Source organism: Phocoena phocoena, chromosome 4, assembly GCF_963924675.1.
Source record: "Phocoena phocoena chromosome 4, mPhoPho1.1, whole genome shotgun sequence".
NCBI classification, from domain to species: Eukaryota; Metazoa; Chordata; class Mammalia; order Artiodactyla; family Phocoenidae; genus Phocoena; species Phocoena phocoena.
The window spans coordinates 58479447-58497897 of record NC_089222.1 but is presented as its reverse complement, the minus strand read 5'-3'; the positions used below and the strand labels follow the sequence as shown (position 1 = coordinate 58497897).

General features: G+C 35.9%; 1 protein-coding gene across 1 annotated transcript; it reads left to right on the top strand.

Annotated features, from left to right (window-relative positions):
* Positions 1–1325: 1325 nt before the first annotated feature.
* On the top strand, positions 1326–16225 carry GNB4 (G protein subunit beta 4). The gene is made up of 7 exons (XM_065876068.1): positions 1326–1420; positions 3618–3681; positions 5337–5499; positions 6533–6599; positions 6702–6903; positions 12194–12410; positions 16119–16225. Exons 1-7 carry the CDS (start codon positions 1326–1328, stop codon positions 16223–16225), a joined length of 915 nt encoding a protein of 304 aa, XP_065732140.1.
* The last annotated feature ends 2226 nt before the right edge of the window (positions 16226–18451 follow it).

The following is an 18451-nucleotide window of genomic DNA, read 5'->3' as shown; positions in this document are numbered from 1 at the left end:
CAGCATAAATGTCCATCATATTAACTAATGGGTAAACCAAATGTCATATTTTTATACAGTGGAATATTACTCAGCCATAAAAAGAAATGAAATACTGACACATGCTACAACTGAATGAACCTTGTAAACATTACACTAAGTGAAAGAAGCCAGACACAAAAAAGGTCATATATTGTATGATTCCGTTTGTATGCAATGTCCAGAATGAGCGATCCATTGGAAAGTAAATTAGTGATCACCTGGGGATGGGGGAAGAGGGAATTGGAAGGTATAGGGTTTCTTTTTTGGAGTGATGGAAATGTTCTGGAATTAGGTAATGGTGATGGTTGCACAGCATTGTAAATATGCTAACCAACCCAACTACACACCTTAAAATGATTAAAATGGTTAATTTTATGTTATGTGAATTTTATCTCATTAAACCTTTTAAAAATAAAGATTGTGTGGTACAGTAAGAAGTATATTTCAAATCTATATTTCCAATGAAAGTATTATTTTAAATCATATCTAGGGATTTCCATATCTAAATGTATAATTATCTTTCTTTACTTCAGGATGCTAGAAAAGCATGTAATGATGCCACACTTGTTCAGGTAAAATTTTTATTTTTCCTCAATTCATTTTATTAATTCACATGAAACTGCTTGATACTGATGCAAATGATGTTCAGATTCTCTTTATTACTGTTTAATTGAAAGGAATATGAGATCTCTATTTAAAAACACGTTGTAATTTGTCAGATGCTGGTAGAAGTGCTTTTTAAAGCATACCTGTTAAAATGGAAGTCTGAAAAAATACAATAAAAATATGTACATTCATATAGTATATGTTTCTTTTTAGGTAGCTTCTGATTCTTTTGACATGCCCTGGTTAAGATCTTTTTTTCTTATATAAACTATTAGGAAGGTTTCATTAGTTTAACTAATATTGATCATTTTTATTAAGGAGATATTTTATGTATTGTTTAAATATAAAATTGGCTTTCTTTAGATAGTTAAAATTAGAAATGTTTTACTATTTGATCATCTGCTATTAGATTTTTATTTGTGGCTGTTTTTTTAACTAAGGTTGGAAGGTATGTCTGTTCTTTTTACTTAATAGTCTACAGAAGATGTTCTCACTGGAAGGTGTGCAAATAAATCATACTTTTTCTTGAACAACACATTAATCCTATAATGACTCTAGGAATTATTAAAATACCTTCAATAGCTATAAATTTGTTTTATGTCTGCTTTTTTGCCTATTAATTGTTTCTACTTTATTTTCTGAGCTACGTCTAAGGTAAAGAATGACATTCTCGTCACTTCCTATAGATCACATCAAATATGGATTCCGTGGGGCGAATACAAATGCGAACAAGACGTACACTGAGGGGTCACCTAGCTAAAATCTATGCTATGCACTGGGGATATGATTCGAGGTTTGTACCTGCCATTTTCAGACTGTGTGCAGAATTATTTTTGTTGAGTCATCATTTGCATTTTCTTTTTAGAAACAACCTATATCTACGAAGTATTTGCAGAAAATGCATCTAATGTGAACGCTTTGCTTTTAATAAAAGTATTCATTGATACTTTAAAAGTTTAGAAACCTTTAATATGGAAAACAGATTTACCTCTCAGAAATATCCTTTATCAAATGATTTAGGCAAAGCGTTTAGGATTTCTTTTCTTTGCAGTGGGGTATACTTTGTGTTTTTTTTAACATGCCAAGGCAGTTTTATTGTGTATTAACATTGAAATTTCAGTTAATAAGGAAATATTTGTTGAATATTGCTATGTACAAGTTACCAGATCTTGCCATAATTATTTATTACCTAAATTCACAAAGGATGGAATTACATAAAACAATGACATTTTTGTTGAATACATCTTTTATTCCCCTAACCCCATCATACAAGTGTGTGTATATTGAACACACACACACACACACACACACACACACACACACAGCCACCATCTGGAGTGCAGTTGGATGGTTGGTCTTGATGATTTACTTTGTTCATAGGGTCACAGTGTGGCCTGTGCTTTTTCCAGAGTATCTGGCACTGCTTCCATAGTGGTTGACTTATTCCTTTGATTTGGTTCATCTAATTGGGAAAAAGTCTTAACTAAAAAATTATTTTTTAATAGAAGTTGCATATTTTTTCTCTTCTTCCAGGAGAACCTAAAAATGTTGCTACCTGTTGCTAATGCCTGGCACATCTTGATGTAAATAAGATACTTGAATACAGTAATATAGAACTTGTGCCTCTTAGGAGGGAATAAATAAAATTATATAACTGGCAACTGACATAAAGCTAGGCCAAATATTTTATTCTTTTTCTCAAAGACGTTTAAGAAGTAATCTACCCATTGAGATAGCAAATGTGTAACTCGAAATACAATCACTTGAAACGATGTTAATGGTTCTTACTTTCTTATAGTTTTCTCAAGACTATTAATCTTAATAGAGAACCAAAAGTGTCAACAGAACCTATCTCACATTGTCTTTCTACCCATTCTGATTATCAACTTGTAACTTAATGTCCTTCTCAACTCAATGCTGATGATGCCAACTGATTTTTGAAGAACTTTAGGTTCCATCCCATACCCTGTGGTTAGATCTTCCCTTTCATAAAACTTACAGTAATTGCTACGTAAGAACCTGATGTTATTTACCTACAGTGAAGGGTGATAGGGACAGGAAGGTGATTCTTTTCACTGTATATCTATCCTTTTGTAGTTTTTGAATTTTATACCATAGTGAAAAATAAAATTCCAAAACAAAACAAAAAATTCAGTGGCAGGTAACTTAGTCAAGAGTTCATATTTAGCCTGGCAAACAGAGCTTTCTGTAGTTTAAGCCCAGTCCCCTTTTCTAAACTGTTATTCCCATTTCTTACAAACTCTGTGTAACTGGGAAATTCACAATTCCTGAAATATCTGTTGTATTTTTCCATCTCTTGCCATGGAACATACCCTCCTCATAGAACACAGACTTCTCTATCTTTAGCTTTCGAAATTCCATTTTTTTCAAGACTTGTTTTCTTTTGCAAGACTACTTGAGTAACCCAGTTAGCACTTATTTGTCCCTCATTTGTTTTCCTATGGCCTTTATTTTATACCACTCCTCTGACTATTTTCATTTACCTAATTTATTTTATTAAATGTCTTATCCCCACCAGATGATGGAGGGCCCCAGGGTAGGCGGTATAGCCTGTTTTGTACCCATAACACTGCCTTGCATTCACAGGCTCTCAATGGATATTTTTAGATTGAATGAAATGTGGTTCTTAGGCTTGTATGTACTCTACTGTCATTATATTTAAGTCAGTACATACTAAACCAGTCAGCTAATAGCTACCAGAATCTTGAATAAGAACTAGAATGTTGTTACCATGAAAAAGTTGTTACAACCAGAGACATTTCTAGTAAAATGTCTAAAAATATTTAATGTTGAAATTTTTTGGCATGCAGAATAGATTTTTTTTAACTTGTGAGAATATTTTCTGGTATCAAGTTTTTAATTTGAAAAATTATTTTTGTCTTTTCTGTTCTACATTAATGCAATGCATAACTAATTTAAACTACTTTTTTCCTCTAAATGTCACATTATTTTTGTGTTTGTTCCTCTAGGCTACTAGTCAGTGCTTCCCAAGATGGAAAATTAATTATTTGGGATAGCTATACAACAAATAAGGTAGAGTTTCTTAATCATCCTCTTACATAACCTTTTATTTGGTTTGATGTCCACCAATTCTTCCCTTTATTCTATTACTTCAAGCTTTAATTTCTTTCCAGGATAAATTTACTCCGTTAATTTTAACTCAGATCCTTTCTTTAGACCTAGTGTTTGCTTTTAATATTTAACCTTTTCTTTTTATTCCCAAGGACAACTACAGGAATATAGTTCAGTGTGTCTTATTTGAGTCCCATATTTCATACTTGAATATTAGAAGACAGTGTGCATCAGTTTTACATATAAATGATTTTTTTTAAAAGGTCCCATTTCCTAATGTGACAGCGACCCTGCAATTTTTATTTTTAGTTGTGGATAAGCTAGATTGTTTTCTTTGGTCCACACTAGGCATTGATTTGTGTTTCTGGACTGCTCAGAAGATACAGTAGATTGGAGGCAAATTACAACTTGTTTAGATCCCTCGGTGGTAAAAGCCAGTGGGTCCTCTTAATATGTCCACTGGAAGGAACCCCTGACATAGAGGTGTTGAGTGGTCATGAAGAAGCTCCAGGAAAATGCTCACAAGTCAAATACTTCTAGATTCTGTGTGCACTTATACCACTGTTTCTAGTAAAGATTTAGAAGTACTATTTTGTGAAATAAACAGTAACTTCAGCCTGGTTGGGAATTTAAAGCTAGCTAAGACACATTTGTAATATAATAGTTTTTCTGTATCAGTCAGAATTGAGTGTGACTTTCAACTATATTTTCCTAAAACAGAAAAATATTCTTTTAGATTAAGTGAGAGCATAGTAATCCCACAATGTGTTGATTCTGTGTATGGGCCACTTAGCCTTTACGTTCCCATTCACATTAAACTTTGCTACCTGACCTGCAAATGCTTGGTGTTGGGTAATAAGGCATCATACAGTGGTATGAGTAGATCAGTGCAAACTATTACCATTGTTTGAATTCGAGCCCAGAATATGTGTTATTAGAAGGTCATAGTTCTTTGTGGAAGAACCACTCTGTTCAACTCCAGTACTTGTATTATTCAGTGTTATGTTAGAGGAGATTCATCTTTTGAGCACTAATGCAAAACCAAAAAATTTTGTTAAGTTCTGTAACATTTACACTTAATATTTCAAATGGCTCTGTTAGTGTTGAAATGTCCTACATCCTTGTTCTTCTTAAAAGAATACTTTCTGAAAAGAGCACTTAAATCCAAATGATTTGATAATAATACAGAAAATATAACAGGCATTTCAGTGTGCATTAGTATTTTATTTTTTTTATTTATTCTTTTTTGCAGTACGTGGGCCTCTCACTGTTGTGGCCTCTCCTGCTGCGGAGCACAGGCTCCGGACGCGCAGGCTCAGCGGCCATGGCTCACGGGCCCAGTCGCTCCTCGGCATGTGGGATCTTCCCGGACCGGGGCACGAACCCGTGTCCCCTGCTTTGGCAGGCGGACTCTCAACCACTGCGCCACTAGGGAAGCCCTAGTATTTTATTTTTTATTGTTCACTTTCTCAAACCATTTCATTTTTATTTTACTTGGCCTATTTTTTAAGTACATTTAAATTGCAGTAATATTTGCTTCATTGTAAATAGGTTTGAAAAATTAATGACTGTTTTTGTACTCTTGACTTAGTTTTTGTGTTGTATTTGTCCTATAGATGCATGCTATTCCTTTGAGGTCCTCCTGGGTGATGACCTGTGCTTATGCTCCCTCTGGTAATTATGTTGCTTGTGGAGGACTGGACAACATCTGCTCTATATATAACTTGAAAACCAGAGAGGGAAATGTGAGAGTGAGCCGAGAGTTACCGGGTCACACGGGTGAGCATCACTACATATTGTCCTTTTCTCCTAAACCTGCTTCCTCCTGAAGAATGAGCTCATCAAGGAGAAGGAGTGACAAAGTGAGATCAGCTGGCCAAAGGATGCATATTAATCAAGTGAGAGTAGAAATTACCATGAATCTGGGAAACACTGACTTTTTATAATTATACAAATGATGACCATACTTCTGTTTTTCTTTCAGAAAAGTATTGTTTTTAATATTGTACATCAACTATACATCAATGAAAAAAGAAAATAAATAACTCCAAAAAATAGTATTGCTTCTGTAAAAATTTATTGCGAAAAATTCAATCAATAATGAAAAATACAAAAAGAAAGCAAATATAATTTTCTGTATTCTCTGCAAACCTATAGCAATTATGGGATTTTGGTGCTTAATTATGTAATTGAAAGTGTGTATCAAGATACATTTATGAAGTATTTTTCACTATGTGATAGTGCATTCAATGTGCACACCATAGTTCAATAATATAGTGTTTGGTTAGCAGTGTTAATTAGGAATTTATCACCACTCAGCAGGTTTCAGCCTCTCTGGATTCTTGGAAGTACTATTTGGCTGTGCTTTTTACACAATCTCAATAATGGTATTGTTCTTGAAATTTCCATATTTTGAAGCACAGGTGAATTCTGAGCATTTGAGTGCCACCTTTCCTTCCCTGAGGTTTTTAAAATATTTCTCCAAGGTACTTAACCAAGTCTGCTATAGATTATAATAGATATTTGTATTAAGGAGTATCTTTCTCTTAGGTAATTGTAGTAGGTGGAAAGGACTGTGTCTTTTACACAAGTTTGTAACTTTGAGTCATCAACACAGTAAATACCTAAGAGAGTTTGTTGATAAAATTCAGTTGCAGGCAGCATAGAGTTGGAAGTAATTAAAAGTAGAACTATAGATTATACTAAAAAACACTTGCCCAGGTATTATATTTTTAAAAATATATATTACTATTTCATACGGTAATTGAATTAATCAGTGATAACCTAACATTTGTTACTCTCTATGCTGTAGGCTACTTGTCCTGCTGTCGTTTTTTAGATGACAGCCAAATTGTTACAAGTTCAGGAGATACAACTTGGTAAGTTTATTCCAGAAGATTACTGATTTTGAGATTGAGGATGGTAGTAGGAACTAATGTAAGAAAAGAGCAGTCATTAATTATTTCTATTTTTAATTATAGTGCTTTATGGGACATCGAAACTGCCCAGCAGACCACTACATTCACTGGGCATTCTGGAGATGTGATGAGTCTTTCTTTGAGTCCTGACATGAGGACTTTTGTTTCTGGTGCTTGTGATGCCTCTTCAAAATTATGGGATATTCGAGATGGAATGTGTAGACAGTCTTTCACTGGCCATGTGTCGGATATTAATGCTGTCAGTGTAAGTGAAGAGCACTTCTAAGGAAAATTTACTGTGCATATAAAGTGTTGAACTCTATAGTATGATTTTAACAACAGATTCCCTTCAAGGATTCTTACAAGTAGTATGCTTTTATGACATTTAACCCCCAAATAACAAGGGTTTGATTTTTTTTTTTTTTTTTTTTTTTTGCGGTACGCGGGCCTCTCACTGTTGTGGCCTCTCCCGTTGCGGAGCACAGGCTCCGGACGCGCAGGCTCAGCAGCCATGGCTCACGGGCCCAGCCGCTCCGCGGCATGTGGGATCCTCCCGGACCGGGGCACGAACCTGCGTCCCCTGCATCAGCAGGCGGACTCTCAATCACTGCGCCACCAGGGAAGCCCAGGGGTTTGATTTTTAAAAATGGAAAGGTTTTAATCCATAGGCCTAGGTCCTTATTTGCTGGTAAACAGGAATAAGTTTTGTGTTTTTTTTCCAGATTTAGAGGGATAGATCATCTTGAGCAAACAAGCAGATCATGAGTATCAACAGTGTGTTCAGAGGAGAACAAAGTCCCATATCTCTGGGGTCAAGGGAACAACCCAAAGAGAGACAGTCAGGAAGACAGAGGCAGCTGTTTAGTATAGAGAGTATAGCTTTTGAAGTCAGCAAACTCTGGATCTTAGTTCTGCTGGGAACCAGCTGTGTGAGATCAGGTGGGCTACTTAACCTCTGTGAGCTACACATTCCTCAGTAGGAGTAATGCTACCTACATTAAAGAATAATGTGAAGACTAAATGAAACTATAGACTGGATGCTCAATAAATGGTTTAAATTATTCATAATCTCCTTCATATTGAAAAAAAAAAAACCCTCAAACAGGTATCCACAAATAGATTAAGCCAGACAATAAGTACTTAGTTCTTATTTCAAAAAAGTATTGTTTTTAATATTGTACATCAACTATACATCAATGAAAAAGAAAGAAAATAAATAAATAACTCCAAAAATGAGAATGAACTAGTCATACGTCTTTATAAATTAAAACTAAAATGGCATTTTGAATGACAATCAAAATGATTTATCAAACAGAATTGAGGAGAGGGATATTAAGAGGAGGTGGGATACCACTTGACTTAGGTAAGTTGTCCTATGCGGATCAGATGCCAAAATGTATAGATATGACTAGAATTTCCTAAAGCACTGTAATTGCAAGTGTTTATGGGTATAAGATACACTCTAATTTTGCAAGACGATATTTTTTGGGAAAAATTCGTTTTTATTTATCATGTGCATATTGAAAGTCAATTTTATATAATCTTTAGAGAATATCAGAGAAAGTAAAGGCTTTGTTACCCCCACCCCCTATTAGGCCAACCTGGTTTGAAGAGTAGAATTTTGGAATAGGCAAGTGCAGTCCTCTCCATCTCTCATCCCACCACCTTTATCAAGTTGATGAGCTTCTCTTCTGTTCCTAGTTTGCTACAGATTTATCAGGAATGAGTGTTGAAGTTTATCAAATGTCTTTTCTTCATCTATTGAGATGATCATGTGGTTTTTCTTTTTCAGTCTGTAAATGGTGAATTTACGTGGATTAGTTTTCAAATATTAACCCAACCCTACATTTCCAGGACAAACCTCACTTGGTTATAATGTATAATCCTTTTTAGTTACTAGTGGATTTGATTTGTTAAAATTTTTAAATTTGCATCCATATTGATAAGTTATATGATTTTTCATTTCTTGAAATGTTTTTTTCAGATTTTGAAAGGGTTCCCTTTTTTCCACATCCTCTTCAGCATCTACTGTTTGTAGATTTTTTGATGGCCATTCTGACCAGTGTGAGATGATACCTCATTGTAGTTTTGATTTTAGTGATGCTGATAATTAGTGATGTTGAGCCATCTGTGTGTCTTCTTTGGAGAGATGTTTATTTAGATCTTCTGCCCATTTTTTGATTGGGTTGTTTTTTTGACATTGAGCTGCATGACCTGTTTGTGTGTTTTAGAGATTAATCCCTTGTCAGTCGCATCATTTGCAGATATTTTATGCCATTCTGTAGGTTGTCTTTTTGTTTTGTTAATATTTATTTAATTTATTTTCTTTATTTTTTTTGGCTGCGTTGGGTCTTAGATGAGGCATGCAGGATCTTTCATTGCAGCGCAGGCTCTTTGTTGTGGTGCATGGGCTTCTCTCTAGTTGTGGCATGTGGATTTTCTCTCTCTGGTTGTGGCATGTGGGCTCCAGGGCACATGGGCTCTGTAGTTGTGGTACGTGGGCTCTCTCTTCGAGGTGCACAAGCTCAGTAGTTGTGGTGCGTGGGCTTAGTTGCCCTGCGGCATGTGGAATCTTACTTCCCTGACGAGGAATTGAACCCATGTCCCCTGCATTGGAAGGCAGATTCTTTACCACTGGACCGCCAGGGAAGTCCTTGTCTTTTGGGTTTGTTTATGGTTTCCTTTGCTGTGCAAAAGCTTTTAAATTTGATTAGGTCTAATTTTATTATTATTGTTTTTATTTCCATTACTCTAGGAAAGGATCCAAAAAGATACTGCTGCAATTTATGTCAAAGGGTGTTCTGCCTATGTTTTCCTCTAAGAATTTTACAGTATCCAGTCTTATGTTTAGATCTTTAATCCATTTTGAGTTTATTTTTGTGTGTGGTGTTGGAGAATGTTCTACTTTCATTCTTTTCCATGTAGCTGTCCAGTTTTCCCAGCACCACTTATTGAAGAGACTGTCTTTTCTCCATTGTATATTCTTGCTTCCTTTGTTGTAGATTAATTGACCATAAGTGTGTGGGTTTATTTCTGGGCTTTCTATCCTGTTCCATTGATCTGTGGATCAATGGAATCAAGTGTGTGTTTGTTTTTGTGCCAGTAACATACTGTTTTGATTACTCTAGCTTTGTAGTATACTCTGAAGTCAGGGAGCCTGATTCCTCCAGCTTTGTTTTTCTTTCTCAAGATTGCTTTGGCTATTCAGGGTCTTTTGTGTTTCCATACAAATTAAAAAATTTTTTGTTCTAGTTCTGTGAAAAAATGCCATTGGTAGTTTGATAGGGATTGCATTGAATCTGTAGATTGCCTTGGGTAGTATACTCACTTTGACAATATTGATTCTTCCAATTCAAGAACATGGTATAAGATTTCCTTTTTTATTGCTGAGTAATATTCCATTGTGTGTATGTATATGTGTGTGTCTGTGTGTGTGTACGTGTATATCTCACATATTCTTTATCCATTCTTCTATTGATGGACACTGAGGTTGCTTCCAGATCTTGGCTATTCTAAACAATGTTGCATTGAACAGGGTGCATGTATATCTTCTCCAATTAGTGTTTTTGTTTTCTTGAGGTAAACACACAGAAGTGAAATTGCTGGATCATATGGTAGTTCTATTTTTAATTTTTTGAGGAACCTACATACTGTTTTCCATAGTGGCTACACCAGTTTACATTCCCACCAACAACACATGAGGGATATTTTCTCCACATCCTTGCCAACACTTGTTATTTGTTGTCTTTTTGATAATAACCATTTTGACAGGTGTGAGGTGCTGTCTCATTGTGGTTTTTATTTGCATTTCCTTGATGATTAGTGATGTTGAGCATCTTTTCATGTGTCTATTTGCCATTTGTATGTCTTCTTTGGAAAAACGTCTATTCAGTTCCTCTGCTCATATTTTAATTGGGTTGTTTGTTTTTTTTTAAATTTAATTTAATTTTTTTTTTTTTTGTGGTACGTGGGCCTCTCACTGTTGTGGCCTCTCCTGTTGTGGAGCACAGGCTCCGGACACACAGGCTCAGCGGCCGTGGCTCATGGGCCCAGCCGCTCCGCGGCATGTGGGATCTTCCCGGACCGGGACACGAACCCGTGTCCCCTGCATCGGCAGGCGGACTCTCAACCACTGCGCCACCAGGGAAGCCCTGTTTGTTTTTTTGATATTGACTTTTGTGAATTCTTTGTATGTTTTGGATATATTGTTTACAAATATCTTCTCCCATTCAGTAGGCTGCCTTTTCCTTTTGTCAGTAGTTTTCTTCACTGTGCAGAAGCTTTTTCTAGTTTGATGTAGTCCCATTTGTTTATTTTTGCTTTTCCTTGCCTGAGGAGACATCCAAAAAAAAAATACTGCTAAGACCACTGTCAAAGAGCATACTGCCTGGGAACTCCCCAGTGGTCCAGTGGTTAGGACTTTGCACTTTCACTGCTATGGGGGGCCTGGGTTTGATCCCTGGTCAGGGAACTAAGATCCCACAAGCTGTGCAACGTGGCCAAAAAAAAGAAAAAAGCATACTGCCTGTGTTTTCTTCTAGGAGTTTTATGATTTCAGGTCTTACATGTAAGTATTTAATCCATTTTGAGTTTATTTTTATATATGGTATGAGAAAGTCATCCAGTTTGATGCTTTTGCATCTAGCTGACCAGTTTTCCTGACACCATTTATTGAAGAGGCTGTCTTTTCCTCATTTTATATTCTTGCCTCCTTTGTTGTTGACTGTGTGTGCATGGGTTTATTTCTGGGCTTTCTATTCTGTTCCATTGATCTATGTGTCTGCTTTAGTGTCAGTAACATACTGTTTTGATTACTATAACTTTGTAGTAGTTTGAAATCAGGGAGAGTGATACCTCCAAATATTTGCTTTATATTTTTAAAAAAGTAAAAAATATTAGAAGGTAAATGAAAAACTATGAAATATTTGCCACAAAGAAAACAAATTTATATTCTTCATTTTATTCCTACACATCAGCAGGTACTAACAGTAATACAGATGACCAGTAGATACATGAAGTGATTTCCTCTTTGTAAAACGTGTTGAGTAGTGCCACAGTATCTGAGAAAGGGGATTCACAAACTAATAATGCATAGTTTGCTTTACTACTAGCTTAACTTTATAACCTAGCCTAACTGGATGATTTTTGTTCTCTTTTATAAAATGTTTCCTATTTATTTCTCATAATGAGATTATTGGAACATTTAAGAGTATACATACATATATAAATTCTATAAATAGTAATATTTGATTTAAACATTTCAGTAAGACATATGGAGGTCCAGAGCCAGGATGTTTTGAGTACTTGCTTTGTGCTGAACAGTGGGTTACGGGTACTGTGCATGTGTTATTTCATTCAGCCCTAACCAACACACTAAATTCTGAAACTAAGACTCAAGTGTTTAAGAATCTTTAGTGCCTAACATCATTCACCTGGTAAGAAACCAAGTTGGAATTTGAATCTAGGTCTGTCTTACCCCAGAGTCTATTATTATACTACCTCACGTAATTTTTGTGTACTTCTATGGAATAAATGTTTGTTGCTTTTCTTTCTAGTTTTTCCCAAATGGATATGCCTTTGCCACTGGCTCTGATGATGCTACTTGCCGGCTCTTTGACCTTCGTGCAGACCAAGAGTTATTATTGTATTCTCATGACAATATCATCTGTGGGATCACTTCGGTAGCCTTCTCAAAAAGTGGGCGTCTCCTGTTAGCTGGGTATGATGACTTCAATTGTAACGTATGGGACACACTAAAAGGAGATCGTGCAGGTTAGTAAATAAGTACACATTAGGTTTTGATTTTGTCAGGAAATGTGAAAAGGTTCCCATCTGTTGTTTCTGGGGCCCCCATGGACACCCTGGGGAATGGCAACACGGCAGTTCTCATTCATGGTCATTGTTGATCTTTTGAGTTTAGTTACAGTCCATAAACCATATTTATGTTTCTGTTTTCTAAAGAGTAATATCTGATTCTGTATTTTGTTTGGTAAGTTTTGACATAAAGATGAATAGTGAATATAATTTAGTATGGTCTTTTCCAAATTACAGTTCTCTTATAACCTGACAGGAAACATGGATCTTCTTTTTGGCTCAGGTCTTGTATGGGACAGGACATGGAACCACTGTCTCCCCTTAACCCCATACTCTGTGTTCTCCCCTGCAGCTTCCAGAATATTAGCATCCAGTTGTACTGGGGACTGTCGTTAATAACAAATTACACAGAGTGACTTAAAATTTTTTTAGAATCAAAATTATACTCAAGGAATCAAATAGGTCTAGATGGCTTGTTACCAAAACACAGCAGTCCTCTGACCCCAGCCCATGTTCTCTGCTCCCAATGGTAGCTACTTTTAAGTATTTACTTTTATATCTTTAAAGAACATCCTGTATTGATTTTTTTTTTTTTTTTTTTACTTTCAGGCATTATCTGTTGAGGGTTTGGTTTCAACATCCCTCCTCCCACCACAGCTTCCATCTTCCCATGTAGTGAATTTGGTTTAGAACATCAGTCAGTGTTTATTACACAATTATGAATTTTTAAACAGTACTTACTGCCAAGCAGTGAGGTATATGCTGTGACTTCTTTTGCTGTGCTGCTTTTGAATATTCTCTAGGGTCAAATTAATTTTTTGGCTTACATTCTTAGTTTTGATGTACTTCTCACTAATTAATCTTCAAACTTTTTGCAAGTTTTGATATGTTTGGGAGTAGATCCATTTTCATCCCTCATTCTGGGCATTCAGTGGACCTTTTCAACCTGGAAACGTATACCCTGGAGTACTGGGAAGTTTAGGAGGCTTATTTAATTGGTTGCACTTTTTTCTCCATTATCATTCTGTTCGTAGAACTCCCATCATTCATTCATTCATTCATTCTTTTTGGCTGCACTGGGTCTTCATTACTGCGCACAGGCTTTCTCTAGTTGTGGCGAGCGGGGGCTACTCTTCGTTGCGGTGTGCAGGCTTCTCATTGCGGTGTCTTCTCTTGTTGTGGAGCACAGGCTCTAGGCATGCGGGCTTCAGCAGTTGCAGCACGCAGGCTCAGTAGTTGTGGCGCAAGGGCTTAGTTGCTCCACGGCATGTGGGATCTTCCTGGACCAGGACTTGAACCTCTGTCCCCTGCATTGGCAGGCGGATTCTTAACCACTGCACCACCAGGAAAGCCCAGAATTCCCATTATTCTGATGTTGGACTTCTTGGACTTTCTTTATTAGTTTCTCTCATATTTTCCATCTGTCTTTTTTGCTCCATGTTCTGGGAGAAATTCTTGCCTTTTCTTTTCATGAACCTTCTGTTAAGCTTTGGTTTTCTATTTTTGCTACCATCTTTTTGAGAGTTTTTTTTTTTTAGGGCCCCCATTCTCTTTTTCATGAATAAAAGTCTTTTGTTTTTCTGGGGTCATTAATGAAAGCCTTTTTTGAAGTTTTCTTCTGAAAGCATAATCTTTTGTCTTCCAAGTTGCCTTTTTTCCCCCTTCTTTTTTCAGTGTCCTATTATATTTCCTTAAAACTCTGATTCTTAGCCTCTTATTTATCCTTAAGAGTGAGGCACTATAACTGTTTGAAAGCCCTCTACACATGGTTGGGGTGTATGTACTGACTGTAGGCCTCACTGAACAGTGATCTGGCCAGGCTTTGATTGGGGAACCTCTGATATATCCTATGGCCTTTTATCCCTTGGGCCAGCCGTCTTCTCTGAGGTGGATTGTTCCACTTTTCTACCTGAAGTACATAAGCTGACAGTTTGGGGGCTGATTTCCGGGAAGAAGCTGGCGTGCAAGACAATTAGCAAGTAAACTTACTTATTCCCCATTTTCAGCAGTTTCACCAATCTCAACTGTGCCTATTTTCTTCTAGTTAAGAGACCCTTTTTTACTCTAGCAAATAAGTCTCTAGTCTAACGTTCTGGTGCAGGATGATAAATCATCTGACTCTGCAGAGTGAAGGAAGAGACCTGGGGAGTCTAACTGATTCCTGGACACTTTCTAATGTAGCCTCAGTTTACCCCATCTTTGCCCGTGTCTGGTTCCACAGATACCTGGTTCCACTAGTATCTGACCCTTTTGGAGGTTCTGCAGTTTGCTTTTGTTTCTTGGCTTATCAGACCATTTGCTTTGAACTTAGCATTTTGGGGTCCACTAACACACTTACCACCATACAGCTAACAAAATTTTGTTGCCACTGCTTGCTCTCATCCTTGCTGTCCTTGTGGGTGTATGTCCTTGCCCTTTTAAACACCTATACAGTTGTTGAGATTTCTGAGGGAGTGGAGGCAATGTCAACATTACCAGGAATAATTTTCTACAACCTCTCTAGAGACTGCAGAAAAGTTCACGGGTTAGCATTTTGCAAGTAAATTTTTGGAGATACTGTTGTTCAAAGCCAATTACTTTTTTGAGGTATTAGGTGTTTTGCTTGGATCGAATGAATTAATATCCATAACAAAATAAAAACATGTTTTCTGTATTTTTTTAAACATATGCTTGAGTTTTAGTTTTGCTTTGCTTACAACCATTTGGTTTCAAGTTGACTCAACCGGATACTTTCACCTTAAAATTGAAATGTGACTCATGAATTGCTAATTCATTCTTCTTTCCAATATGACTTGGAGTATTTGGTCACAATGGTCATTTTTTGTTATTTCAACCCGTAATGGTAAATTTGCCTGTTGCCAAACATTGCCATACTGAAGGTACTGCACAAAGTATTGTTAGACAAGATGAACTTCTGTTCCTAAGATTGGGTGAAAATGATATGCTTAATTACATATGGAGATAATGAAAACTCCAACAGTATATTAAAGAAAAAATTCTTTTTGAGAATTTGATATATTCTAATTTTTCTTTTAAATCTTTACTTTTCTCGTTTTCCTCTCAAATATTTGGGAATATTTAATTTTATCCTGTGCAGTGGTCAGAAGATCAAATAGGTTAAATATACAAAAGAAAACTAAGACTAGATGAGTTTGATGGTTTCAGAAAGTTATGACCAAAACATTCCAGGGTTTGGTGGTTAAAAGAATAAAGTAAATAAATTATGTTGTTAATTTTGGAAGCGGTAGTATAAGTCAGCTTCATTCTCATGTTTTTGTTGTTCTGGTGGTAAAAGTTCATTGAACTTCATTTAAAATTTTGTTTTTGTTGAAAATAGCATAGCTTATTGGCAAAATTTAGAAGTATCATGAACTTATTAGAGATGTAAAATAAAAGACTACATGTTGAACAGATGATTTTGAACATAAGCATAATTATAAAATAATTTTTCAAAAATGAAAAACACAATTTGACGCACATGTCAGAAGTTCACGGAATACAAAGAATTTTATTTTACCTACATGCCCAGCTTACCCCTGGCACTCAGTCTCTCAACTCAGGGGAACCTGTTAGCTTTTAAGTACCCTCCCAGATCTTTTATGCATATACTTGTTTAATTCTAAAACTTGCCCATTGCTAACTTTTTACTGAACTTTTGTTTTTCAGGTGTTCTTGCTGGTCATGACAACCGTGTCAGCTGTTTAGGTGTAACTGATGATGGCATGGCTGTGGCAACAGGGTCTTGGGACAGTTTTCTTAGAATCTGGAATTAACAGCACAAATTTTCTGTTCTCCACTGATACCTGGAGAAATCAGTACTACAGCCTATAGCTGTGAAAAAGAATTTACCTTATATTTGCAGGTGAAGATTTTTCTATTATTATATACAAAAAGAAGCTTTCAGTAAACTACAAAACAAAAAAAGGTGAAAACAAGGTAAAGGTGCTTGCTGAGATCAGGACCAGTGTATTAATTTGAGGAGTTGAGCTAATTTAACCTTGATGAATTTCTGCTTGTACTGTCTAGTTCTTTTTCTTTGTGTAGAACAGAATGTACACATTATAGCAGCCTATCATGTTTGAGAGTATGTGTTTGCATTTTTTAAGAACTACATTTTTAACCTTGTATACCTAAAAAGTGTCATAGTTTTGAGTTTTATAGTGGAGGAACCAGGCACAGTAATAGATGGAAGTGATACCATTGATGTGTGTACTGATATTTGAAGCAAGTCTCCTTGTATTCCGACCATTTTGATCTAAAAGAGATCCTGGTTGCTTACTGTTTAAGAATGCTGACAGGCCTAGGTACCACTGAGGGGAGTCCTTGTGAATATCATTAGTTTCTGCAATATCCTCTGCCATCTTATCAATTGAAATTAGTGCTCATGTTTAGTCTTTTGAAGGGGACATAATCGATGGCCAGGGAATAGAGATCTCACTCTGAAATTTTAGACATACATAAGACACTCGTATTATATTAATTGGTAGATAGCAGTAATCACATGAGAATGGTTCTTGTTATTTTAAAAAGCTGGTTATGATCAAATGACACTTAGGCAGCATTCGAAATAGCTGGGCTTTCCTATTGATTTCATATTCTAGAACTGAGTTTGTAAGGTGCACTCATTTCAGCAGATTTCTGAACATTTGGACTGTCCTTGCATCTGAAAGATTTTTCCCAGTGTTCTCCATCAGTGTGTATCTAGGTGGGAAAAATAATGTGATGGCATTATGTTTTTCAAAGAAGTATAAAATCTAACCAATCACCAGGTCTGACTAGTTATAATCATTAAGAAAGTTGCTTTATGAATTTGTTCACGTAATATAAAATCTGAATTGATGTTAACTCTCTGTGCCTTCAAAAATTTAAAAAGCAGACATTCAAGCTTTTTGATCTTCTGTAATATTTCCTCCCATTAGCACAAAATATTGGTTTCTAAGTGGTTTTGCTTCAAAGGATACCAAGATCAAAGTGACCCCCACTTTAAAGCCAAAAGAAGATTCTAAGAGCAGTTCTTGAAGGGGTCAGAGGAAAATACTAAGCAATTCCTCTGCTTGTCAGTGATATAATAATGTGTGTATTACTAGAACGGGCCCCCTTGAACTTAAACAGAGATCCTTGACCCTTGGATTTCTCTCTTAAAAATAATCTAAATGATTGACAGTAGAAGATTGTTAGTCTTCTTTGATGGTAAAGTCGTGGGTTTTTTTTTTCTGATGTAGAAGTGCATTGTGTTTTGTAACAGTAAACTATCAGTAACTGTTAAGATAAGTCTGTTAACTTTTGATCACCTGTAACCCTAACCTAAATACTCCCAAATTTTACTTGTAAATTTTCATTTTTATATTGTGGATGTGCTAATAAGTGCATCAACCATAATGAAATCAGTAAGTGTTTTAAGATACTAAAAAGAATAAAATGGGAAAAGGAAGATTTATAGGACCAAAAAAACAGACTTGTAGATGGCAGGCATGAATGTATATTTATATACACATTCAAGATTTCTATGAGCTTTAGCTGTTAATGTTTGTGGACTATTTATATCACTTCATAAAGAGCAGCTCTTTGAGATAAGGCACGAATACTTCAAAGGAACATATTCATATCCAAAAATAGAGAGGGGTGAGGGTTTACCATGTAGTTCAGCAATTTATTCCAAAATCCCTTCAAGAAAGCACTTCTACCATGTGCAAAATAGCCTTATATATATAAAAAGAGAGTATCTCCTCTACTTTGAAAGTGGTTCTAGTAACAAGATAACTTTAGTCAGAGGCACACAGACTATGAGAAGTCTGTGGTCTTCAAAATGTTAATAAAAGTGATTTAATGTTATTAAAGTTTTTGTAGATAGTTAAAAAGCAATTCCCGTAATTAAATATGTATTAGGCAACTGAAAATCACTACTACGGCTATTATGACCGTATTATACATATGACCGAATGGTGACCTCATTACCACGTTAACTTACTACTTAAACCTTTGTTTAGTGATATGGGTTC